The sequence below is a fragment of the Procambarus clarkii genome, chromosome 1, assembly GCF_040958095.1.
Source record: "Procambarus clarkii isolate CNS0578487 chromosome 1, FALCON_Pclarkii_2.0, whole genome shotgun sequence".
NCBI lineage: Eukaryota > Metazoa > Arthropoda > Malacostraca > Decapoda > Cambaridae > Procambarus > Procambarus clarkii.
Window position 1 is genome coordinate 41,831,441 of NC_091150.1, and position 26,202 is coordinate 41,857,642.

The 26,202-nt window shown below is 45.4% G+C and overlaps 1 protein-coding gene across 1 annotated transcript in view; it reads left to right on the top strand.

The window, feature by feature from the left end:
- Positions 1-23,913, top strand: part of LOC123760283 (uncharacterized) — a 149,492-nt gene extending 125,579 nt beyond the window's left edge. The window contains exons 3-9 of the mRNA XM_069339255.1: positions 13,212-14,934; positions 18,117-18,201; positions 18,560-18,691; positions 18,893-19,068; positions 19,185-19,356; positions 19,488-19,699; positions 20,881-23,913. Of these exons, the coding sequence (XP_069195356.1) occupies positions 14,725-14,934; positions 18,117-18,201; positions 18,560-18,691; positions 18,893-19,068; positions 19,185-19,356; positions 19,488-19,699; positions 20,881-21,723 (1,830 nt within the window). The 5' untranslated portion in view covers positions 13,212-14,724 and the 3' untranslated portion in view covers positions 21,724-23,913. The remainder of the gene's footprint in view (positions 1-13,211; positions 14,935-18,116; positions 18,202-18,559; positions 18,692-18,892; positions 19,069-19,184; positions 19,357-19,487; positions 19,700-20,880) is intronic.
- The last annotated feature ends 2,289 nt before the right edge of the window (positions 23,914-26,202 follow it).

Genomic DNA, 26,202 nt, shown 5'->3' on the forward strand with positions numbered 1-26,202 from the left:
ATTCCGGCGAGGCCACATCTTCACTCCCCCAGAAACCTAACTTCTTGGGACGGGGGAGGTACATCACACACTGCCATCTTGGATTTTTGTGGGGAAAAAAAGTTATCGCAGTTAAGATCCCTGACTTTGCTTATACAGTTAAGAGTAAAAGGCCAGGCTATAGAAGCAGGCTAGATGAGCAGGCTAGATGGAGTAGGGAGCGGCGTGGGACTGGGCTAGAGAGGCAGGCTGGAGGGACATGCTCCATGGTCAGACTGCAGCAGGAGCAGGCTTCTGAGTGGGCAGGCCGGAGGGTGAGGGGCATCGGAGCGTCGCCTGAGTTCAAGGTCAGTAATAGACAACACATCAGTGTTAACTCACCTGAATCTCAGTACACACATCAGAGGGGTAGGGGGGGATAGGAGAGACATGGAGGGGGGGGGGGAGGATAGGACAGAGGATGGAGGGGGCGGACTTCATGGAGGACACGCTAATGTGCTCGAGAATCAACAAGGAACAGGTGGATCAAATCCCCAAAAAGAGACCAGGTGCGATTTTGCAGGAAAGAGCGAATGAATGTGCAAATTCTTGGTTCCCTGAGAGAGAGATGGTCGTGACCTTGATGTTCCTTCAGCGCCTCGTTGTCTCAAGCTGCCTCAAATATTCTTCACTCGGCTGAAGTATTCTTCACTAGGGTGAGGTATTGTTCAATAGGCTGAAGTATTTTTCACTTGGGTGAAGTATTCTTCACTAGAGTGAGGTATTCTTCACTAGGGTGAGGTATTCTTCACTAGGGTGAGGTATTATTCACAAAGGTGAGGTATTACTCACTAGGGTGAAGTATTCTTCACTAGGGTGAGGTATTATTCACAAAGGTGAGGTATTACTCACTAGGGTGAAGTATTCTTCACTAGGGTGAGGTATTATTCACAAAGGTGAGGTATTACTCACTAGGGTGAAGTATTATTCACCAGGGTGAGGTATTATTCACCAGGGTGAGGTATTATTCACTAGGGTGAAGTATTCTTCATTAGGGTAAGGTATTCTTCACTAGGCTGAAGCATTCTTCGTAGAAGCAAAATTAGTTAATCACATGATTAGAACCAGTAATTGGTCCTTGGAACAGTATTGGTCCTAGAAACGTTATTGATCCAAAGAACAGTATTGGTCCTTATTGGGATCACAACTGTTCAGTATTCAAGAGGTTCAGTATCAACTGTGTTTGCCTGTCCTCTAAGATACAGTCATCCCAGCCTTCTTTCTCTCTCCCATGTTCTTTCTCCCATGTAACCATGTCATAAAACTCTATCAAGATGGTGTGATGTTTTCCCGTCTGTGTCCTCACGTTACAAAGTTTTTCCTCTACAGGCGGTCAGTTATTCTCATCTCGGTTGTTTTCGTCAGCCCATTACCAGGATTAGGACGGAAATTTTAGACTGGACTGTAATTTCAAGCCTCTTGACTGTCCCCCTCTTTATAAATTTTTGGAACCACGTTTGCCTTCTTCCAGATTTCAGGGAAGGTTTCCTGTTTCAAGTGTTTTATTAAAACAGTTTAGTTAAAGATGGACAAAAGCACATACACCTTTAGCCTCCTTCAGCAGTCATAGCAATATTAAGTGTCGTAAATTCTAAGAAGCTGTGATGAGCATTCGAACCTATGAGCTGGGTATTCCCAAGCACACAGACCACTAGGTCACGACATGGTCAAAAGGATTGCAACCTGGGGTTCTACTGAACCTTCGAGGGTTCTACTGAAGCTGAACCAGAGCTTCACACAATCTCCCCGTGCACTCTGACGCCCCCTCTTTCAATACACAGAGAGTAATTACACTAAAGAGAAGTATCAATGAGGAATATCCAGCACACAGGTTCGAAGCCTCATCACGGCTCCTACGGATTTCCTCACTGATACATCACTTTAGTGTGATTTCTCTCTGTGTATTAAGTGTGATCTTATTGCGTTTGTTGTGTGGATTTCTACAAGTATCTTGTAGCGCTGCTCAACTTTGCTGCTTTCTGAGTCATTTCCCCCCCCCCCCCCCTCCTTGTGTGGCCGATGTGAACTGGAGGGGAAACTCCTAGGTAGGAGGGCGTGAGATGGTAGGAGGGATCCTAGGGAAGAGTGTGTGTCAAGTGAGGGATCCTTGGGAGAAGGGTGTGAGGTGAGGGGTATCGCGCTTGTGCTTCTTGAAGACCGTCTGGGAGGCAGTAAGGACCTGGAGACCGTCGTCTAGGAGGCAGTAAGGACCTGGAGACCGTAGTCTGGGAGGCAGTAAGGACCTGGAGGCCGCCGTCTGGGAGGCAGTAAGGACCTGGAGGCCGCCGTCTGGGAGGCAGTAAGGACCTGGAGGCCGCCGTCTGGGAGGCAGTAAGGACCTGGAGGCCGCCGTCTGGGAGGCAGTAAGGCCCTGGAGGCCGCCGTCTGGGAGGCAGTAAGGCCCTGGAGGCCGCCGTCTGGGAGACAGTAAGGACCTGGAGGCAGTAAGGACCTGGAGGCCGCCGTCTGGGAGGCATGCAGACAGCGCAGGTGGCCATTCCCATGACTCACGGTGGCATTGAGGAGAGAGACAGTGACCCAGACGACTCTTCTCGGCAGCACAAGAGACGCCGACCAAAGGCTTCGTCCTCCCGGGATCCTCCTCATCATCTTCGGCTTTGTTGACCAAGGTCGATAATGCACTCTTCCCCCCCCCACCCCTACCCCCACCCTCACAGTGCATCGTGCAAGACGAGACGACATGTCCCTGGCCTCCGATTTCCCGTTCGTGAGCCCAGCTTGCGAGCGTTCGTGTTGCGAGCGACACGACCAAACATGACCTTAAAGTTCTCTACTACGAGAACCAGGCGGCTGGCCTTTACAGGGAACATTATATATATATATATATATATATATATATATATATATATATATATATATATATATATATATATATATATATATATATATATTAGTCCTCTTTGACCCTGTATAGAGGTCGAGTTGTCCCTCAGGATCGCGCGACACTCTTCAGGGTTGATGGGCATCACCGGGGTCTTGTGGGAGCCATGTTGGTCTACTGTCCACCAGCTGAAGGTCGCTCCATGTGCTCTGGAACAACGAAGAGTCATCTGGTGTGACTAAAGTGTGCAAGTGGGACAAAATGGTATAACAAAGGAGGGATATTAGTAGTAGGCATCCATCAGTCTCAGGAGACTATGGAGTTGCGCTCTGGTTGTCGGTCTGGAGAGGGTCTAGCTCCTCTGATAATAATAAGTTGTTAACTACGCAAAATATAATATGAAGCAATGTTTACAAATTGGGTAATTTAAGGATTCATAAACGACCTGGGTAAATACTGGTTTAAAAGCAGAGTTATTGATTTATTAATTAAATTTCTCCGAAACATAATTACGCTTGAGATTGATAATGTGTGTCAAGCTAATTATCGACATGTATATGAGTCCCAACTAAATTGAATTGGTTACGAGGAGTTACTAGGAAAGGGTACAGGAATTAAATCCTACGTCAGTTAAGGGAGACATGCTTACCGCATATAAAATTCCCTGGGGAATTCATAGGGTAAATAAAGACAGACAATTTAGAAATGGTGGTACTCGAACAGGGGGACATCAGTGGAAATTTAGTACCCAAATGAACCAGAGACATTAGAAATATTTGTTCAGTGTCAGAGTAGTTAATACATGGAATGCACTAGGAAGTGATGTGGTGGAGGCTGCAAGCACAATTAGATGAATACAGTTAGGTGAGCATTCTCACTCTTCAGCCCCTTCTCTCTCCTCCTTCCTTATGTCCCTGTCTCTGTCTCTTTCTTTTTCTTCCTGTTTCTCTGTGTTCTTGTCTGTCTCTGTATGTCTCCCTTTCTCATTCTGTTTGACTTTTCATTATCTCTGTGTTTCTCTTATCAAAATACTATATTCGTCTACCATTGGCATGTGGGCAGTCTGCCAGTGAGAAGAGCCAAGCAGTGTGAAATATTAGAAATATAATAGTTATCCGTTGGTAACTTTGAGGGCAGGCTTGAGAAAGCCGGTTAAGCCGTGAGAGGCTCGTCTGTTTTATGCTACTATGGCCAAAGTATGAATAGCAGAAAAGATATGTTATTTTGTCCTGAGATCAGTGATGAATGATGTATAATAACTATATGAATATTTATTTGATTTTTTTATCAAAATATTTAGCTAGGTGTAGCCAGATATCATCGTGGGGGTCAGACCCCTAGCACGGTGTTCCCTCTTGAATTCTGGTGACCCCCAATGCAGCCTATGTCCATCCCGTACCCCAGACCATTCCCCCTGCCAAGTTGGGTGAAGAGGGTGGGGGGACGTCACCCTCTCAAGCCACTGAACCCCACAGCCTTGGATAGACACACACAGACATTATCTCATAGACACAAATAGCGCAAGAATGTAGTTCATTCTTGCTAGAAGATGAGACTGGGAATTATCATGCTGTGAGCTCTTGATCACGGTAATAATGCCAGTCATCCGCTCCATTACACTTGCAATGCGACCACGAAAGCAAAATAAAAAAAACTAAAAAAAAACTGGGTACTTAAGTCTTATTGAATTTTTAAGTCTGTCAAATAATGGACTTCCTCTTGAGACTCGGAGGGACACGAACAGGGATAGTTCAATAAGGGTCATTCTCTCACAGTTCTCCCTAGATAAGTGAGCCATTTTCGCCTATGAGGCATAGCATTTATGTGGCTCTTGGGCCCTAAGGAACTTTTGGGGACTTGCCAGTGTACCAACTGGGCGGGAGATATTACAGTATAATACACATTATTGGTCTCGTTAACCAGTAAGTACTAAGACGATAACCCTGCAAAAGCTCTCTCTCTCTCTCTCTCTCTCTCTCTCTCTCTCTCTCTCTCTCTCTCTCTCTCTCTCTCTCTCTCTCTCTCTCTCCATCTGTCCATTTTCTTATTTTGAATAAGAAAATGTTTTCATCGAAGTCTCAAATTAACTCTCTCATCTTCCCCAGGCTGAAGTCACTCCTCCCCTCCCTCACTCTCCCCCCTGCTCCCTCTCACCCCTCTCCCTCCCTCACTCTCCCTCCTGCTCCCTCTCACCCCTGCTCCCTCTCACCCCTCTCCCTCACACACACACACACACACACACACACAGTTAATTGACGGTTGAGAGGCGGGATCAAAGAGCCGGAGCTCAACCCCCGCAAGCACAACTAGGTGAGTACACACCCTGCCACACCCCACCCACTAACATTCTTACCCCCCCCCACCCCCCCCCCCCCACCCACACAGACACACCCTACTCCAGTCTCCACCACTCTTTCGGCATCACTATATCTCCTATCAGCAAATCCATTACTTTCAAAATGGATTTTGAAAGTAATGAGTTCCTCCTTCCCTTTCAAGACGTCATTGCGGAAAAAAAACCCAGATTGGAAGGCATTTAAAAGCAGCGCAGAGGAGATTAATCTCTCAGATTTCAGAGGCAGGGAATCGTCTGGCATAAAAAAAGGCACAAAGGGCTCACCATAGCCCGTGCTACTTGGAACTCTGTTCCAGGTAGCGAATCTTTAACAACAACAACAACGTCTGGCATAAACGAAATAGATGGATTAACATAGAAAAATGCCTGACTGAATACGTCTCAGGTAATGACCATATAACGCACCCATGCCCTCGAGTCCCTGGTGAACCCACACCACTGTAAACAATGAGAACAATCCGTAAGAGCCATGAGGAGGATTCGAACCTGTTCTCTATATATAGGTACGCCCACTCAAACACTCACCTACGGTTTATAACAGTGGATGGACAGACGGGAGCACGGGAGGGCTGCGGGGGCTTCAGGAGGCGAGGCAGCAGTTGCACAAAAGAGCCTACACCAAAAATGGGCGGATCTAATAAGCCAAAATACATAATAGAACACAGAAACCCATGAAAGTTCTTGGGGAAAAAACCAAGTAAAACCCTGATGAGAGCCTCGACCGAGGATCCAACATATACATCAGATTCGCCTCGGGAAATAAGCTTTAGAGAACAAGCTTTAGAGAACAATAAGAACAAGAACAAGAATTAAGGAAATATTGGGAAAAATATATTCAGAAAAATTTTCTGAGAAAAGTGTCATCTTTTGTCTCAATACAGAAAGAACCATTATAAATCTTGCGAAACACAGAACCGGGGATTACATGAAGATACACGACTATCTGGGAAGGGTACAGCAATAAGGAAGAATTTAGAGGAAAGACAGTACTGGAAATGATGGATCGAGGCAAATGAAAATGCCAGGAGGCTGAAGAGTTCTTCATACCAACAATAAGGGAAAGATCATATTAAAATATAATATATTAACTCATAGTTAATACCAAGAAGAGAAAACGAAAGGGAGTGAAGGAAATATTAAGGACTAAAGACAGAGGCAAACACGAATAGATGCAATAGAGCTAGGAGCGAATACATGCATATAAGAAGAGTGTAGAAAATAAATTATGATAAGAATATTGCCATCAGAACAAAGGCACAACCAAAGCTACTACATATTCATATAAGAAGGAAAGTGACAGTGAGCAATTAGTGAGAAGACTACGGAAAACGGGCGGGTCATATACAGAAAGTGACAAGGACATCTGTGAGGTACTGAACACCAGTTTTCATGCAGTGTTCAACCACCGAGCCTGAGCAGCTCCCAGTGTTAGAAGAGGACATGACCCCTAGATGAGAGATTATCAGATATACAGGTGACACAAGAGGAGGTAAAGAACAGGCAGCATCACTAGATAAAACTAAAGCTGTTGGGCCAGACAACGTATCACCGTGGTTAGTAAACCTATAGTGATGCATCACAGGCCCTCAGCGTGCCCCCGAGCAAACATCTTTAACGAGTCACTTACAAAGAGAGAGTTGCCCAAACTGCTGGAAGAAGGCAAATGTAATACCAGTTTTCATGAAAGGAGATAGAGAAGAGGGGGACTTAACTACAGACTAGTATTACCGACAAATATCATCTGCAAAGTGCTTGAAAGAATAATTGGGTTAAGACTAGTTCCACTCTTAGAATTAGGCATGTACACAAATACTAACATGGGTTCAGGGAAGGGGAGTCACGCCTAATGAACCTATTGGAATTCTATAATAAAGTAATAAGAATAAGGCAGGACAGAGAAGGATGGGCAGAATGCGTGTTTGTCAGAAAGAAATGTTAAAAGTTTTCTTGTAGCGTAAAAGTAGAGAGTTAATGGAATGTTCTAAAGGAGTAGGTTGTTGAAGTAAACTCCTTTCATAATTTTGAAAGTAGATTTGATGAAGAAAGAGATCAGGAGTCATTGCTCTATCCTGCAGCCACAAATAAGTGAGAACACACATACGCGCGCAACCTGAGAACGTGTGTGTGTGTGTGTGTGTGTGTGTGTGTGTGTGTGTGTGTGCGCCTGGAAATAGGCCAGGAGTCATTGCATTAGACATCCAACGTTCGGCTAGAAAAGCGGGGTCCAAGAGATAGAGCTCGATCCTGCAGGCACAAATAGGTGAGTACAAACAGGCGATGACAGACTCAGGGTTATTAACAGATGGACTACATTAGGCAGTCATGTGGTGGAGGCTGACTTTTCAAGTGTAGATATGATAGAGCCCAATAGGCTCAGGAATCTGTACACCAGTTGATTGACAGTTGAGAGGCGGGACCAAAGAGCCAGAGCTCAACCCCTGCAAGCACAACTAGATGAGTACACACACACACACACACACACACACACACACACACACACACACACACACACACACACACACAGTTTCAAATGTAGATATGACAGAGCCCGATAGGCTCAGGAATCTGTACACCTGTTGATTGACGGTTGAGAGGCGGGACCAAAGAGCCAGAGCTCAACCCCCGCAAACACAACTAGGTGAGTACAACTAGGTGAGTACACACACACACACACACACACACACACACACACACACACACACACACACACACACACACACACACACACCTAGTCAGGAGACAACAAGGAAGGATCCAGTTTATCACCATTAAGAAAAACTGGACGCGGCCGCACATCTTCCCACTCTTCCAGTACTGGTTTCGGAGCGAGGCGCGTGTGTCTGAGCGTGTCCTCGAGGTGTCCTGCGTAGGACACACTGGCTCCCAAGTCCTGGAGTTGTCCTGCCCTCCCCCTCTACAGTGATATTTATTAATGTAAACACAAAAATACAATTATTTTCATCAAATGCTCAATAGGAGCTGATTCCTACATGTTATACTCCTGTCAGTGCGAGCTATAAGATGGTTACAGGTGTGTGTGTGTGTATACTCACCTAGTTGTACTCACCTAGTTGTGCTTGCGGGGGTTGAGCTCTGGCTCTTTGGTCCCGCCTCTCAACTGTCAATCAACAGGTGTACAGATTCCTGAGCCTATTGGGCTCTATCATATCTACACTTGAAACTGTGTATGGAGTCAGCCTCCACCACATCACTTCCTAATGCATTCCATTCCATTAGTGTGTGTGTGTGTACTCACCTATTTGTGCCTGCAGGATCGAGTGTTGGCTCTTGGATCCCGCCTCTCTAGCCTTCGGCTGTTTAAAGCAATAACCCTGTCCTTCTTCCCTATCATACCTAGTTTTAAAGCTATGAATAGTGTTTGCTTCCACAATGTGCTTCTTTAGTTCATTCCAATTCCCCCACTACTCTCACGCTAAAAGAAACCCTTCTAACATCTCTATAACTCAACTGAGTTTCCCAGGTTCCACCCATGTCCCCCTTGTACTGTTGGTATTCCGTGTGAACATTTCGTCTATCTCCACTGTGTCAATCCCCCCCGAGTATTTTCTGTGCTGACCACCCTTCTCTTTCTTGCTTAATCTTTGTCACCTGATCGTAGAATTCTATTAAACCATTGAGGCAAGATTTACCATCCTTGAACCCATGTTGGTGGTGTGTCACGAAGTCCTTTCTCTCCAGCTGTGCTACTACTCCAGATGTGCTACTAGGTTTTTTCTCACTATCTTCTCCATCACCTTGCATGGTGTACAAGTTAAGGACACTGGCCTGTGGTTCAGGGTCTCTTGCCTATGTACTCACCTAGTTCTGCTTGTGGGGGGGGTCTGCCCGAAACGCTGCGCGTACTAGTGGCTTTACAAGACTGTAATTACCATATTATGTATCCTCACATTCACAATGTACCTTCTTGTATATGCATAAATAAATAAATAAATAAATAAATAAATAAATAAATAAATAAATAAATAAATAAATAAAATAAATAAATGATTCTTTAAATTTCTAAAGCCAGTTCTGATGTTAGCCAGCCTCGCATACACCGCTGATAATATCCTTTTGATGTGGGCTTCAGGAGACAAGTTCGATGTGATAACAACTCGTAGATTTTTGTTATTTTCATGGAACCTTCGTCTCCCATTGGGTACCTTGTGTCTGGCCTCCTGCTCCCTCCACCTTGCTTCATTACTTTACTTTTCCTTGAGTTGAACTTGAGCAGCTGGAATTTTCCTTGTTGGACTATTCCTTCAGTGTGTTCAGATCATTTTGTGGCCAATTGCTGTCTTCCTCCGTCTTAATCAAACTCATAATTTTCGCATGCAAAATTCTCTGCTGATGTTCTACTAGTTTTTTTCACAGTCTTCTCCGTCATTTTTGCGTGTTATGCAAATTTGGAACAATGCTTTCAGTCTGTCTCCCATCTTGTATATCAGGACTACATTAGCCATTTTTCACATTTTTGGCAGTTCTCCTGTTATAAGTGAAATCACTGCTACTACAGCTTTTGGTACTTCCATCGTCATGGTACCTGTTAGGAAGTCTCTGAACCTCTCCCAGCCTGGGATAACCAAAGCAAAACTCCATTTCTTTCTAAACAGTAGGGCCACTCCTCATCCTCCCCTTCCTTCCCTCTATTTTCCTTAATACAATGTAGTCCTGGGAGAAACACCGCATTTGTTATGATGCCTGACAGCTGTGTTTCAGCGAGTGCCATTACATCCGAGTTCTTCGGGTGTGATCTTTACCCATGTTCACTTACTTGGTAACTTCATCTGTGTTTGAGTACATTACTTTGAAGCTGAGACTCTTCTGTCCAGTCTCAGCTACCATTAATGTACCTGGAATAGGTGGGGGGAGGAAGGATGATCTGGGATTGGAGGGATAGGAGAGACTGGGATTGGAGAGCTGTGAGGGGCCAGGGTAGGTGGGATTGTGTGTGTGTGTACTCACCTAGTTGTACTCACCTAGTTGTACTCACCTAGTTGTGCTTGCGGAGGCTGAGCTCTGCTTTTTTGGCCCGCCTCTCAACTGTCAATTAATCAACTGTTACTACTAGCTATTTTTTTCAGTTAGAACAGCTGTCTAACTCTCAGGTTCCAATTTACTGATAGGTAACAGGGGGCATCAGGGTGAAAGAAACTCTGCCAATTGTTTCTCGCCGGCGTCGGGAATCGAACCCGGGCCACGGGATTACGTGTACAGCGTGCTGTCTACTCAGCTATCATGCTCGTGTGTGTGTGTGTGTGTGTGTGTGTGTGTGTGTGTGTGTGTGTGTGTGTGTGTGTGTGTGTGTGTGTGTGTACTTAGCCCTGCTGTGTGTGTATTTACCCGTCTGTGTCCGTATTTGCACGTGAACGTTCTTGCATGACTGTGTGTATAGTCTTGCCTATATCATCTACCGAATACTGACACCACAATCATCGTGGTCTGTCCAGGTTGGGTTTGTCCGTGCCGTGGGGTGTCCGTGCCGTGGGGTGTCCGTGTCGTGGGGTGTCCGTGCCGTGGGGTGTCCGTGCCGTGGGGTGTCCGTGCCGTGGGGTGTCCGTGCCGTGGGGTGTCCGTGCCGTGGGGTGTCCGTGCCGTGGGGTGTCCGTGCCGTGGGGTGTCCGTGCCGTGGGGTGTCCATTTGGGGGTGTCCATGCCTTGGGGTGTCCGTGCCGTGGGGTGTCCGTGCCGTGGGGTGTCCGTGACGTGGGGTGTCCGTGCCGTGGGGTGTCCAGGTGGGGGTGTTGTTCTTCTCCTCACAAGTGTTATTTTATCATTGATGATTGCATTTTTTGTGCTCGTTAAATCTTGTATCACCATATCGTCGGGACCATTAATTGATAACTTGTTAATGATCAGAGTATCAAGTCAGAATTTTCCGAGATGCTTTTTCTTCATTTTGGGGGACTTGATCTAGCCTTAAAATGGCCTCCCCAGCCACACAAGGCCTAAAAGGTTGTCTCCACATGTTGTTTAATGGCAGATTATACAAGACACGCCGGCCGGGACGGTCATACAAGCTAGGACCGGCCATTCTTTCCACTCACGCCAAGAGCAAACCAGATGCTCATCTGTCAGTGTCTTCCTTGGGTGTGGTCTGGAATCCTGATGTCAAAGATGACAATGTTCATTGTTCAAACCGCTAAACCAACGATGCAGCAGGTTCCTGAGCACCCCAGACCTCGGCCCTCATCCCGGTGGGTGCTGGTCCAGGACGGCCACAATGGGAGCTCCCCAGACCTCGGCCCTCCCGGTGGGTGCTGGTCCAGGACGGCCACAATGGGAGCACCCCAGACCTCGGCCCTCATCCCGGTGGGTGCTGGTCCAGGACGGTCACAATGGGAGCACCCCAGACCTCGGCCCTCATCCCGGTGGGTGCTGGTCCAGGACGGCCACAATGGGAGCACCCCAGACCTCGGCCCTCCCGGTGGGTGCTGGTCCAGGACGGCCACAATGGGAGCACCCCAGACCTCGGCCCTCCCGGTGGGTGCTGGTCCAGGACGGCCACAATGGGAGCACCCCAGACCTCGGCCCTCATCCCGGTGGGTGCTGGTCCAGGACGGTCACAATGGGAGCACCCCAGACCTCGGCCCTCATCCCGGTGGGTGCTGGTCCAGGACGGCCACAATGGGAGCACCCCAGACCTCGGCCCTCCCGGTGGGTGCTGGTCCAGGACGGCCACAATGGGAGCACCCCAGACCTCGGCCCTCCCGGTGGGTGCTGGTCCAGGACGGTCACAATGGGAGCACCCCAGACCTCGGCCCTCCCGGTGGGTGCTGGTCCTGGCTGGCCACAACGGGAGCACCCCAGACCTCGGCCCTCCCGGTGGGTGCTGGTCCTGGCTGGCCATAATGGGAGCACCCCAGACCTCGGCCCTCCCGGTGGGTGCTGGTCCAGGACGGTCACAATGGGAGCACCCCAGACCTCGGCCCTCCCGGTGGGTGCTGGTCCAGGCTGTGCATCACAATGCCAAGTTTGGCGTGACTGTGTGTTAAGCAGTGTTTATATATTTTTTCTTTCTCCTTTGACCAAGTAATACCTCACAATATGTGCGTGGGCGGGTGCACATTGGCTACTAGACTTCAATTATCATTACCTTGCATTTCTCTGAACTGAAGAAGAAGCAAGGAGATTCATATTGAATATTATGAAATGAAATGTAGACGACTGCATGAAACAACAATATGGAAGGACTTGGAGGTTGACATAACCCCCGTCGCTTGACATCAGTAAGGTAATCAACCCATCAAGAGAAAGCCCCATAAGCGGGAGTTGAAAAAAATATATATGTGAAACAAACTAACACATATTTAAAAAATGTGTGGTACTGCAACTCACACATATGAAAAGAATGTGTGGGTTCAGTTACATATTATTCACAGATCCTCCTAAAACAGTACTTGTAGTAGTAACTTTGGTGGAACACACCAATACCTCGTGATGGGCCGCCAGGACACCACTTTTTTTTTACCATTAATTTGACAAAGTCCAGACAAAATAACGCTCAATACCTAAACTTAAATAATCCTGGGCCTGTTACTAGTGCTATAGAGAAGAGAATCGTGTGATGTTTGTGATCAGTGAGGACCTCTTGCTAACTTACGATAGCCGATACATGCATCGGTACCACCCTGCACCCCTGGGGTGGTGCTGGGGTCCGTCCCTGGGGTGATGCTGGGGTCGACTCTGGGTTTATGGGGTCATTGGAGTTGAGACTGTGTTGTGGTTGACTCTCCCACTTGGCAAGCAGCTGGGGAATCCGCTCTGGATTGTCTTCGAATACTTTTTCTTGAATTTATCTTTGCAGAATATTTTGTTTTAAATTATATATATATATATATATATATATATATATATATATATATATATATATATATATATATATATATATATATATATATATATATACATATATAATTGTGTGTGCGTGTGTTGTTATAACAATAATTATAATAATATTGATAATCTTTACAAGAATTTTTTTTTTTTTTGCAGGTCGCTGACTTTGCTGAGGTTGCCGCCACAAGACCCGTCAACACCACCACCTCGCTCCTGTCTCTCGTCTCTCTTATCCACCTGTCTAGTCACCTCATCCATCCCCTTCCTGCCCTGGCGCCCAGGAGCACATCACTATACTCGAGCATAGCCACCGTCCGTCCCCCCGGCCCACGGACCAGCCGGCCAGCCAGCAGCAGCAGCCCCCCACCACCACCACCACCACCACCACTCCCACACGCTACTTTACACTTCCAGTAACAACGCCAACATTCCGGACCCGACGCAGTTTGTCATTGTTGGCCATCATCAGCAAGAGACCGCACACTTGGCCATGCGGCCGCTCCAGCAATAACCTTTCCAGATCGGTAAAAATTACAGGGGTTTTCTGGAAAGTAGCACGCTTGGAAGACCTGCTGGAACCCGTTGTGTTATCAGGTGAAGAGCCACGAGCTCTTCTGCTCTCTTCCAACTGGTCAATACACTGTTTATGATACTTGAAGAAAGAAAAGGCAAAAAAAAAAAAAAAAGCCAGACACCTCGTTCATGAATAGCCAAGGTTATCGGGGTCTTCACTGGACAGAAAAACCCGTCCTTGCGTCCAGCTCAGACGTCCAGTTCTTTGATGTGGACGCCAGGGTGCAGATGGCTGGGCGATAGTGTCTCGAGTCGTCCTCAAGGTGGACGCCTGTCATCACCTCCCGTCACCCGAGGGACACGCTAATTGGCCCCCGTCCACACACTTCAAGTGTCCAGTGAAGGAGGAACTACGGGAGTCCTCAGGCTAAATTATCTATACAAACATTGTAATTTATGATATACAGCTCAGATAAGCGGCTTGATGACGGTCAATTTATACTCTCCAATGGTGAGATAAAAAAAAGAAATTAAAGCATATTTATGGTTAAGGAAGTTGTGGTTATTGAACTGGTAAAAGTGTCATGTGGTTACGGGTCGTTGACGGCAGCAGCGTTGCTTAACCTTTTTGGTACAGTTTGTTTGATATAATCCCGACCAGCGGATGAGCGCTCACCATCCAGTGACTACACGGGAGTGAGGTCTAGCTCCTGGTGACCGGCTGACTAGCCTTGTGTTTAGGCTCCGCAAAATACTGTACCGCCAAATTCCCCTCATACAGATTACAGTTGACTCGCGCCGTTTTGTATCTTGTCAACGTGGCCCTACCCTCGCCCCCCCCCCCTCCTCCCCACCTACTCAACCCCTCCTGCCCATCTACCAGCCCACAACCACCACCCAACCACCTGCCCATCTACCAGCCCACAACCACCACCCAACCACGTTACCACCGACCCATCACACCCACCTCGCCTTGATCTCACCTCACCTCTCTGAAAACAAGTGAAGGCTTCGCCCAGGGAAGGATGGTGGGACGTGGCGCCCGCGAAGGTCCTCCAGATCAGCAGTAGCCACGCTTCGCCACCAACCACGCCTCGCCACCACCCTACACCTCGCCACAACCCGACACTTCGCCACCACCCCTCATCTCGCCACCATGTCCAGCTCCCACTCCTCGGGGTCGTCAGGTGGGCGGGTGCCAGGAGCGTGGCCCCACCCGGTGACCGCCGCCCACGCCTTAACACCCAAGAACTTGCTGCGTCTTCACAGCCTTCCCATCGCCGCCCACCTCCACACGCCCACAGCGCCGCCCGGCCTCGACCTCTCCCGCCCTCTACTGCTATACACCAACTACACCTCGAATAAGGTTGGTATACAACCTCTACATTCTTGTACATGTGTGTGTATATACGTTGGTATCCACATAGGAAAATGAAACGAGAATTCCCCACGTTTTCGTGTTTCAACACATTTTCAAGAATACAGCAATAGTTATAACTTCAAGTTATAATATTAAAAAGATAATGGTAATAAAATAATCTTCAAATGCTCATCTATATATATATATATATATATATATATATATATATATATATATATATATATATATATATATATATATATATATATATATATATATATCTACATTTGGGTGAGGTGGATGAGGTGAAAAACGAACTTTCAACAATGGGTATTCAATGGGTATTAAATTCCAACACATCAAGAAATATGGACCAATAGGCTTTCTACAATTACTTCCATTCAATACCCATTGTTTCGTGTTCTGTCTTGTGTTGGAATATATATATATATATATATATATATATATATATATATATATATATATATATATATATATATATATATATATATATATGCGAACAAGCCTGAATGGCCCCCAGGACTATATGCGACTGAAAACTCACACCCCAGAAGTGACTCGAACCCATACTCCCAGGAGCAACGCAACTGGTAACTACAGGGCGCCTTAATCCGCTTGACCATCACGGCCGGACAAAAGGAAGTGATAGCCGAAGCTATATGAACCACTTCCCCTCCGGCAACTCGGATGGTAATCTTGGGCATAGCATTTTATCAAATCACCTCATTCTTTGGGGCACACGTGAGGAACACAAATGCGAACAAGCCTGAATGGTCCCCAGGACTATATGCGACTGAAAACTCACACCCCAGAAGTGACTCGAACCCATACTCCTAGGAGCAACGCAACTGGTAACTACAGGGCGCCTTAATCCGCTTGACCATCATAGCTTTTATATATATATATATATATATATATATATATATATATATATATATATATATATATATATATATATATATATATATATATATATATATATATATATATATATATATATATATATATAAAGAATATCTGTTCAAGGTGATGGAGGCCAGACGCTGGCAGCTAGCCTCACCTAACTTTGCAGGGGAAATGGTCTCGGGTGTGGAACACACCCGAGACCATTCCCCCTGCAAACACAACATAACGGTCCCTATGATTCCCTGGTTAAAACTTGTAATAAAGTTGTTACATCCTGTTATAACGTTTTAATGACGTATTAGAATGTTGTTACAACGTGCTATATATTGGTTGTTACAATTGTTAGGTGTTAAAACGTGTTCGAACGTTGCAGCAACGTCGTAGTTTCTTCGTGTGGGGGTCACCAGAATTTAAGAGGGAACAGCTTGCTAGGGGGTTACATTCTGACCCCCCCCCCCCCATGTCTATTTTTGGCACTGTCAAAGATGGCTGCCACGGCCACTATGGATAAAATGGCTTTGAAAATTTTTGTTTATAATAGTAATATAAGAAATTATTCGCTTGGGATAAGCAAATCATTTTCTGCTATTCATACTTTGGCTGTAGTCGTATAAAACAGACCATCTCCCACAGCTTCAGAGGCTCTCTCAAGCCCAAAGTCCATTTCCTGAAGCAAACTATTATGCTAAATATTTCATACTGCTTGGCTCCAACACGCGCTAATGGGAGACTATTATATTGTTTTTTTGAGCGTAATAGTCAGGGAAAAAGACACAGACGCATACACAGAGAAGGACAGAGACCAACAAAGACTGGAAGAGAAAGAATTAGATAGACCGGGGGGGGGGGGATGTTTGAAGAAGGGGAGGAGATACGCGGAGATGGGGGTGGGCAGGGAACTATCAGGAGAAAGCGCCAAGCCATCACGACTATATAGCCCTTGGAAGGGGCCAGGATAAGGATTTGGGATGGGACGGGGGGGGGGGGGGAAAGGAATGGTGCCCAACCACTTGGACGGTCGGGGATTGAACGCCGACCTGCATGAAGCGGGACCATCGCACTACTGTCCAGCCCAAGTGGTTGGTCATAGAGGTGAGAAGAGGTGAGAGAGGGTGGATAGGGGGCAAGTAGTGTGAGAAGGGAGAGAATCGTGGAGATGGAGAGAGGGGGATAAGGAAACTGAAGAGAGAGGAGGAGATTTGGGAGAGAAGAGGAATGAGACATCCCTGGCCCAGCCGGGTATTCCCCCCCCCCCCTAGTTTATTTCTATAAGTGAGAATGTCTGTCTGTGTGTCAAATGTTGGAGGCCAGGCGCTTGGGGCTAGCCTCACCCAGCTTTGAAGGGAGAATGGTCTGGGGTACGGGACGGACATAGGCTGGTAGCGGCCGGTCTTATTGATCCTATTATGAGGAAATGGACCCCAATAGTGACCCATCCTTCCACATATTTGGTGACAATTCCAAGCATACTAATTTGTTTATAAATACCAGACTACATCCTCTCTAAAATTCATTAAGCACATTATTTTCGACATTAAATGTTAGTTTGTCTTATGTAGTTTATTAGTGAAGAGTAAAGATGATAGGTGGTTAATAAAATGGTAAATGGTGAAGGGTGAGGTGAAGATGTGGTGCACTTATCTCCCGGGTCACGCCAGGTTCCCTCTAGTATACATAATGTAACGGGTTCTCCACACCCTTGGGTACCCGTCGCATTCACACGTTCGTATTTAGTCGTCTGAAGTGGCGTTCGAGTGTAACGAAAGTGTCGCTGTATGTTGAGCGTTGAAAGGCAGTTTGTTTCACGTATGGTAATTCCTGAACTGAAGAAACAGTGTAATTTGCGTAGGAGCTAGACGAGTGGAGATGTCAGGTTCTGTCGAAATCAGAAGATCTCAACATTACTTGAGGTTATCTTGCCTTTCATCTGCTTCCAGGTATCAAAATGCCCCCACACTATCGAACCCTCCAAGTTCCTCCACCTTCAGGCAGTTCAGTCATAACACCAACCCGGAAGGGAAGGACAAGGACTCCTTGTATCAACCCTTGCTTGTTCCCTTTACCTTATCTTTATACCTAATGATGAGCTGTTTGTGTTAGCTTGGCTGTGGGATGCGCCTTCCCTTACAGCACGGTGAAAGTAGCGATGACCTAGCAGGCCGATACCTGACCTGAAATGTTGTGACATATTAGGCTGACGTGTTCCGATCTCGGTATGACAGTAATGACATTAAGGCTAACTTGTGGCTTGGTACCGGCAGGTCCGGGGCGTGTCGCTGCGGCCTGGTAAGGACGGTGGACTTACCCCTGTGGGACCCGCCATCGTCATCCCAGAGTCCTACACAGGTGAGTAATTACTGTGAGGCTGCTGGCAATAAGTGAGATAGAGTGAGCGAGATAAAGGCTATTCATTTTGACGGGTCCAAGCTGCTAATGGACAGATAGATGTGAGTAGTGCCAACATTACTTAAGACGTCTGTCTTGTTCTTGTCTCTGTATGGAACCTCTTTGTTTATTCAGGGAGAGAATATATCAAGGTATGAATATGCTGGGAGTGAATGCAGTGACGGCCAGAGAGATAGCTTTATCAAATATACGGAATTTGCTCATTAAGGAAGGTGTGCCTGAGCACTATCGCCTCGGCAGGCGATAGGGACGCCATTAAGCGACCCTTCAACCCTAACCTCCACCTTGCCCCCCTCAGGATGGTTCGCCATAGTGACGAGCGATGGCCACACGGCTCCGTTCTTCTCCACCGTGGAGCAGGTCGTCAGCAGCCAGCTCTCCTTCTTCCTCACCCGCTATGACGTCCCGGCCTACACCAACCTGCACAACGGTGAGCTGCAGTGTTCGGCCTGCAGTTCAATTATACTCTGCTACAGTCAATTGCCAGTATTATTATTACAACACGTGCATGATAACAACTTATTGCTCATTACACTAACCTAGAGAACGCGCGGAGTTATCTTGGCTATGCATTTGAACAAAATATGAAAATACTATTCCTCCATGTTACAGTATATCTTTTTCATCACAGAAAATGGACGCATGACGTATCAAAAAACGGTGGTGCAGAGTGGACACGTCTTGAAGCTTCTCGGGATCTTTGAGGATCTTAACGCCAAGAAGACCAACAGCGGAGGCCGAGGTCGTGACGCTGCCTTCCTCTTCAACTGCAGCAAATATGCCCAGTGCCTTAACTACAAGAATGAGGTAAGTCTAAGAATGTTGGTGAATAATTGATAATTATGTTCTTCAGGAAGAGAAATATAAGTTTACTGCCGTGTCTCTTACACAAACAGAAATGCACGCTGTTCTGTAATTTCCAGGTTGTGTTCTTGCCGTTCTCTGCCTCTGGTCGGTTCTACACGACGGCCCACAAGACCAGCAAGAACCCCAACCACGTCTACCTTATGGCCCACATCCTCAAGAACCATAAGCTGCCCCTCACCGTCCGCCTTGTTTGTGGCTACATGCCTCGCGTCCCTTGTAGCTTTACCGGTAGGTGGTCGCTTGTAGCTTTACTTGTAGATTGTAGCTTCCATATTTACTGGAAAGTGGTGTCTTGTATTAATAGCTTCATCCTTGCTCCGTCATGACGAGTACTGGTCTAACTGGTGGTCACACTGCAGGTGTGCTGCGTCTGGAGCAGGCGCAGAAGGAGGCGGTGATCTTGGCGTGTACCATGACCAACGAGGCTCAAGCCACGCTGTTCGAGATCGACGTGTCGTCCAACTTCGTGCTGACGCCGGTAAAGGACCCGATATTCCCCAAGACGCCAATTTTCCTCAAGACCGTCTCGTACTGCGAGGACGAGGCCTACGCTTGGAGGAGGCAGATCAAGGTGGGCCTCGACTGGATCTCTTAGTGCATGATTTGTCCTCTTCCGGTACTTCTCAGTCCTCCTGCTCCTCCAAAACTATAAATTTCTACTGAATATTGAATCTTGGAAGACTTTTTGTTACTTGAATATAAAACTATTGGACGTCATACAATTTATTTGAATATCTAACTACACTTATAAATATATATATATTCCTCTTGCGTCTTTAAATTCCACATAGAGGAGTGTAATCGTTTATTAATGAGTATCTTAGATCTCTGCGATAATAACCCTGACGTGGTTATGAATCTTCACTATGATAAGGAATCTTCACTAAGATATATTTCCTGTTACAAGAACTTTTTCTCCGACATATTCAATAATGTTCGACTGTTAGCAATTGTTACCAAATTACCAATTGTATTATTCTCAACCAATATAACCTATTTATAAGAAACAAAGAAGTCATTACTTTACAAACAGTATATTCTCCAGTGAGCATTTTCTCACGAAATGTTAAGAAAGGTAGAAACAGAAAACAGTTTTGTTCAGATTGTCTACAGTAAACTTGTTCACTGAGGAGATCCGATATGACTGATCTGATGACTGGTTCTGCTGAGCCACGTCAATGTCTACCTCCAGTTCTCGCTCACAATCGTCATATTCGTGTCTTAAAATTTAAAATTTATTGGGCAAAGTTGTTCGACTTCCTTACCAAGTTAAGGTTGACAAGAAATATCAAGAGATTCGGACTAGAATATTTGATCTAATCCTTTTGGTTATATTCAACAGTACGCGCACGCGTGTGCACACACAAGCACACACACACACACATATATAATAGATTACATTTTCCTAATAAATAACGTAATAGGAGAAGGTGCACAGGGGTGTGGGAAGGTGCACAGGGGTGTGGGAAGGTGCACAGGGGTGTGGGAAGGTGCACAGGGGTGTGGGAAGGTGCACAGGGGTGTGGGAAGGTGCACAGGGGTGTGGAAAATTGAACAAACTGAAATTTATTAATTTATTTCATTATTTATAATAAATATTGTCATAATAATTATCTATTATTTTAATGTATTATTTATTTTAATGGAGCGTATTATTTATAATAATAGAGGTTGAAGTTCAACCATCTTATTATCCAGTTAACTAACACCTTAAAATAGCTATAAAACTAACTATCTTTTCCCCCCCGGCAGGTGACGCACCACGTAACAGAGAGACGCTCCAAGTCTGTGAGCCGTTCCATCAGCGACACCTTCTTGCAGCATCCAAGACATCTAAACTTCGCCTTCCTGGCCGACCACGACCGCAAGAAGGTGAGAGGCCGCGACAAGTCGAGGGACCGCCTGGCCGGCCTCCGTGTCCTCGACAAGACCCGAGACAACAGCAAGGAGAACCTGCTTCGCGCCTCAAGCAGGGACAGGCTGACGGAGAGAAGTAGGAGCAGGCTGCAGGACAAATGTAAACAGCTTGTGAGAGAGAAGGATAAGCAACAGGACAAGACTACAGACAAACTGCAAGAAAAGTGCCCCAGCAAGGTGAACGGGAAGACCCATGACCAGAGGAAGTTGTCGAAGCAAAACACGTACATCTTCCAGAACCTCCGGAGCAGCAAGGCCCAGGAGAAGAGGCAAGAGGCCGACGCAGTGAGGAGACTCAACAAATCCATTGAAAACTTGGACTATTCTCGGGTCGTGGACGATATTAGCCCATTACAAGGCGGAGGAGACGACGACGACGAGGAAGAAGAGGAGGAGGAGGAGCAGCATTATGCAGAAATTTGCGACATCATCAATAAAAGCGGAGTGACAGGCATGCAAGATGGCAATAAACGCGAAAAGAGAAAATCGATCGGCGACCGAGAGCACTCCATCCACGATCTCCAGCCCAGCGACGCTGACAATAATTTGTGTTTCACTCTATTGAAAAAAGACATCGGTGGCTACTATGTGTCGATTCCCGGGTTCGAGGTGCCCAAAGAAGATTTCGATCCTGCAGCAGTCGATGACGAAGACAGGAGTTACGATTCCCTTTGTTAAGACATCCGCTAGTGTTGTTCTCTCAAAGTCTCCCCGACCGGCTCCACAGGTCGTTTGAACGTGTCGTTTATATCCTGTAGGTTATGAGACTTCGACAGTGTACTTAGACACGTGAAACTTCGACAGTGTACTTAGACACGTGAAACTTCAACAGTGTACTTAGACACGTGAAACTTCAACAGTGTCCTTAGACACGTGAAACTTCGACAGTGTACTTAGACACGTGAAACTTCGACAGTGTACTTAGACACGTGAAACTTCGACAGTGTACGTAAAGTGTCAAAATGTAATTTGTTCCTCTTTTTATGTAATTTTCTTTTTTAATGTAATTATATATGAAAAACAAAAAAAACACTCAAACCAATTAAGAATATGCCTGAGCGCTCACACGTGTTCAAGGCATAAAACTAACGTGTGGATGAATACTGATAGCACTCGGTGAACTTTGTTTCAATGTGAAGTTTTTGCATCAATATAAAAAAAAAAACTCATGCAAACAGCGTGTGTGTGTGTACGCGCGCGTGCGCTACTATTTTTTTTAATACATTTTAATGTATTTTTAATGACAAAAGTGGCTTTAACGAGCAAGAAAAAGCAGGAGTAGCAGTATTGTTGAAAGTGACGCTTGAAGCACAAGAGGAACCCGACAGCCTCATGAAGAATTAAGTGTGGTTTAAGTGCCTCGTAGAATCAACTATCTCATTCATGTGTTACTTTTTATGACCTGGTGGAATTTTGTACCCGCTTTTGTAAACGTTGATGCGGTAGCCCCCATGGATATATTACAGGAAATAATCGATTGCGCTAAAAAAAATCTTGATTTTTTGTTCGTCGGAAAACCGGAAATTATAATATCTAGTCAGTGTTCATCTTTGTTTAATCATTTGTAGAGCTTGTTTATTCTGTACAGTGGTATAGTAGCTTGGGCTGTGGAAAGATTTAATCAGAACATGACATAAATGTACGTTGATGGGAACCTTTGAACAGCAGTAGTGATGCGTGGAGAGAGAGAGATGGACGTCTCAAAGCCTACTTAGGATGGTTCCTCTCGCAGCCTACTTTAGGGTGGTTCCTCTCAAAGCTTACTTTTGGTGGTTCGAAGAAAATAGGTGAATTGCTGTAATAATTTCCACACCAGACAAGTCAAAACGCCTTCAAATAAACTTACTAATAAAGAGGAAGATTCGCGACGTTTACAAATGAATTTACAACCAAGATGAGAATTAACTGTGATCAGCAAGGTATTACTTTTTTTAGCTGTAATTTTCTGAATAATTATGTGAAATATGTCAGTTAACCAAACTATGAGAGGCACTTGCAGACTTTCCCATCCTAACTCAACAATGTCTCAAACATCTGGGCGTGTGCCACATACTGTAAGATATTGATGCTATCATGTTAGACTCTCGTTAATAACATGAGCACCCACATCTCCAGCCCAGATGCTGACTATTAAGAGCTGTCTGCTTCTCTCCAATGCAGCCTCAAGCCCAAGTCTAGAAACAAAATTTCATTATCGCGAGGTGTTAAAATATACATAAAAACCATATCGAGGTGGTTAATATTAAAGAACACATTTTTATTAACACTGGCTTTATCTCATATGTACTTGTCAGAGTACACTTTATATCTGACTCATGAAGCAAAGTATTTATTTCTACATGATATTCCCTTAAACGTGCTTAACAATCTATGCGTTCCTTATTGATTATTCTTTCTATACATATTGGGGTTTATCGCTCTATAAATCGTCGGGATGGAGGTGGGAGGATTGACGTGGGCCCAGCCTGGTTACCCTCAGCCCCGCCCATCCTTGCTAGGCAATATTCCAGTGAGTTTTCATCAAAACATCACCAATACCCGTGTTGTGAATGAATATGACCAATACCTGTGTGTATTATGAGATAAGCGAGTGAAAGTGATCAATACCTGTGTATTATGAGATATCCGAGTGAATGTGATCAAATACCTGGGTCATGAGAATATTTCCAATACCTGTATTAATATATCCGACATATGAGAGATGATGACAAGTCCATGTTGTGTGTATATTGGCTTGTTAACAAAGGACGTGTTACCACTCTCGTGTGGCCATGTGTCAACACTAAGACAATCCCTTACCTGTTGTAAAACATATCAAGTACAGTCTGTGGATTATTATAATATTAATAATAATGAATGATTAGTGGTTTCCTTGTATTCTTATCCTTTACATACACGCAAACTGGGACCATCTGAATTTATCATGTTCTGTCGATTCATTTGTATGTCATACATACATACATACATACATACATACATACATACAGTATATATACAGGAATACAGCACATTACCTTCAGCATATTGTTACATCTTACGACAGAGTTAAGACAAGCACATAGGGAAATTATCGAATTATTATACACCAAGGAGCCACCGACTGAGCTCTGCTCCGTACAGCGCCGCCGTCACACTGATCCACGACGGCAACGCTGTCTTTGGTAAAATTTCCCTGCAAGGAGATGCGTCCCTCGCCGGGCAACACCAGAAGGCTAACACGTAGTGGGACATGACGAGGGAAGAGAGACCGAGGGGCAGCAGAAGCAAGAGACGCAAGGAGAGGGAAAGGTATGGAGGGGGACCCACAAGCCTCAGCTCAGTGGCTTCAGTATGTTCAAAGGAGAGTGGAAAACCCTCCACCAGCAGGCTAGCAACCCCAGAGAGGAGTGTAACAGGAGCCACCCACCGTCCCAACCCACAGCATTCTTCCCCAAGTCACCTATGCCTTCCTTAGAAACCCACTCCGACCCCAACCCGTTCTCGCAAATTCGTAAGGTCAATATTGAGTTATTAACTACGTGCATAGGTGATATACTAAACATAATAGATACCCTTAAAAAGATTCATAGAAAACACCGACCTTACCTAACCTTGTTAGTATCTTAAGATAAGCATCTTATTGCTTCGTAATTACAATTATTACTTAACCTATACCTATTATAGATTAGGTAATAATTGTAATTACGAAGCAATAAGATGCTTATCTTAACATACTAAGTAGGTTAGGTAAGGTCGGTGTTTTCTATGAATCTTTTTAAGGGTATCTATTATGTTAAGTATGTCACCTATGCACATATTTAATAAGTCAATATTGACTTATTAAATTTGCGAGAACGGGTTGCCGACCCCATGCTTCCACCTCCTGCCCCCTTCAATGCAACCCAGGTCCCCGACTTCATGCCACCCCTTATTCCCCATCCCATGCCCCCCCTGCCCTCTCATCCAAGGGACACCAGCGGGTAACTGAGACTGGATAGAAGATTCAGCATCAAAGTAATGTACTCAAACATAGATGGAATTACAAAGAACGTGAACTTGGGGAAAGAGCACAAGTCTAAAACCCGGATGTAATACCACTCGCTGAAATGACACTATCATAACAAATGCAGTGTTTTATACACTGTAATAAGGCAAGAGAAGGAAGAGTAATCCAACTGATAAGAAAGGACTAGAGTTTCGAGATGGTTATCCTGGGCTATGAGGGGTTCAGGGGCTACACAACAGGCACCAGGATAATGAGAGGACCAAGAATAGTAGTAACGATATCCTTAATTGACAGAACACCCAGGCGAGAGAATGACAGAAACAACATATGGCAGTTACGACTATAATTAAAATAGCAGCCTGTCACCTGTAGAAATTGGTCACGTTTGCATATTATGGCAGACTTCATCATGGAAAGATAGACTGGGAGAACAAGGAACCAAATAGAGGGAGTGTGGAAATATGGAGAGCTAAACTTTTGAACGTGGCAAAAAGAAACTTGTTAAGCCAACATTTCAGGGAACTCATTTCGGGCTATTCATGCCCGTGCCACCTCTTGGGTGGCTTAATCTTCATCAATCAATCAAGGGGACCCACAGGAAAGAGGCAACGACGAACCAGCTAGACCTGACCTGGAATTCACTTTGAACGAGTCAGACAGAAGGGAAATCAGAAGCTCGCGTGGGAATGAATGATCACAGTGTATTGATGATATGATATTCCTCGGTCGATATACAGCTTGTGCCTCACACACGTGGGGTCCAGAGTTCGAGTCACCTAGAGCCCAGATGAATGGAATTGGTGCTCGAGTATCTGGTAGAAGTAGTGGTTACCTGCTCAAGGAAGGGGGCCCAGAATACAAATGACTGGAATACCGAAAGAGAAACTATGAGATAAGAAAATTCCTAAAAGATATACCATGGGTAACAGCTCAGTGGAAAGGCTGCAGAAGACCTGATGGACTACGTCACCTACAAGGTGTTAGGAGGCAACAGACAAAGTTTGTCCAAGTCCAAAAAGCAAAACAACTACAAATGAGGAACCCCATGGTTTCATCAGGAATGTTAAGGTGGCAAAGCAACTATGTACAAGGGCATGGAAAAACTACAGAAATAGGATACCAGAGAACAGAGAAAGATACCAAAGAGCCAAGAATAAGTACCTCAGTGTGAG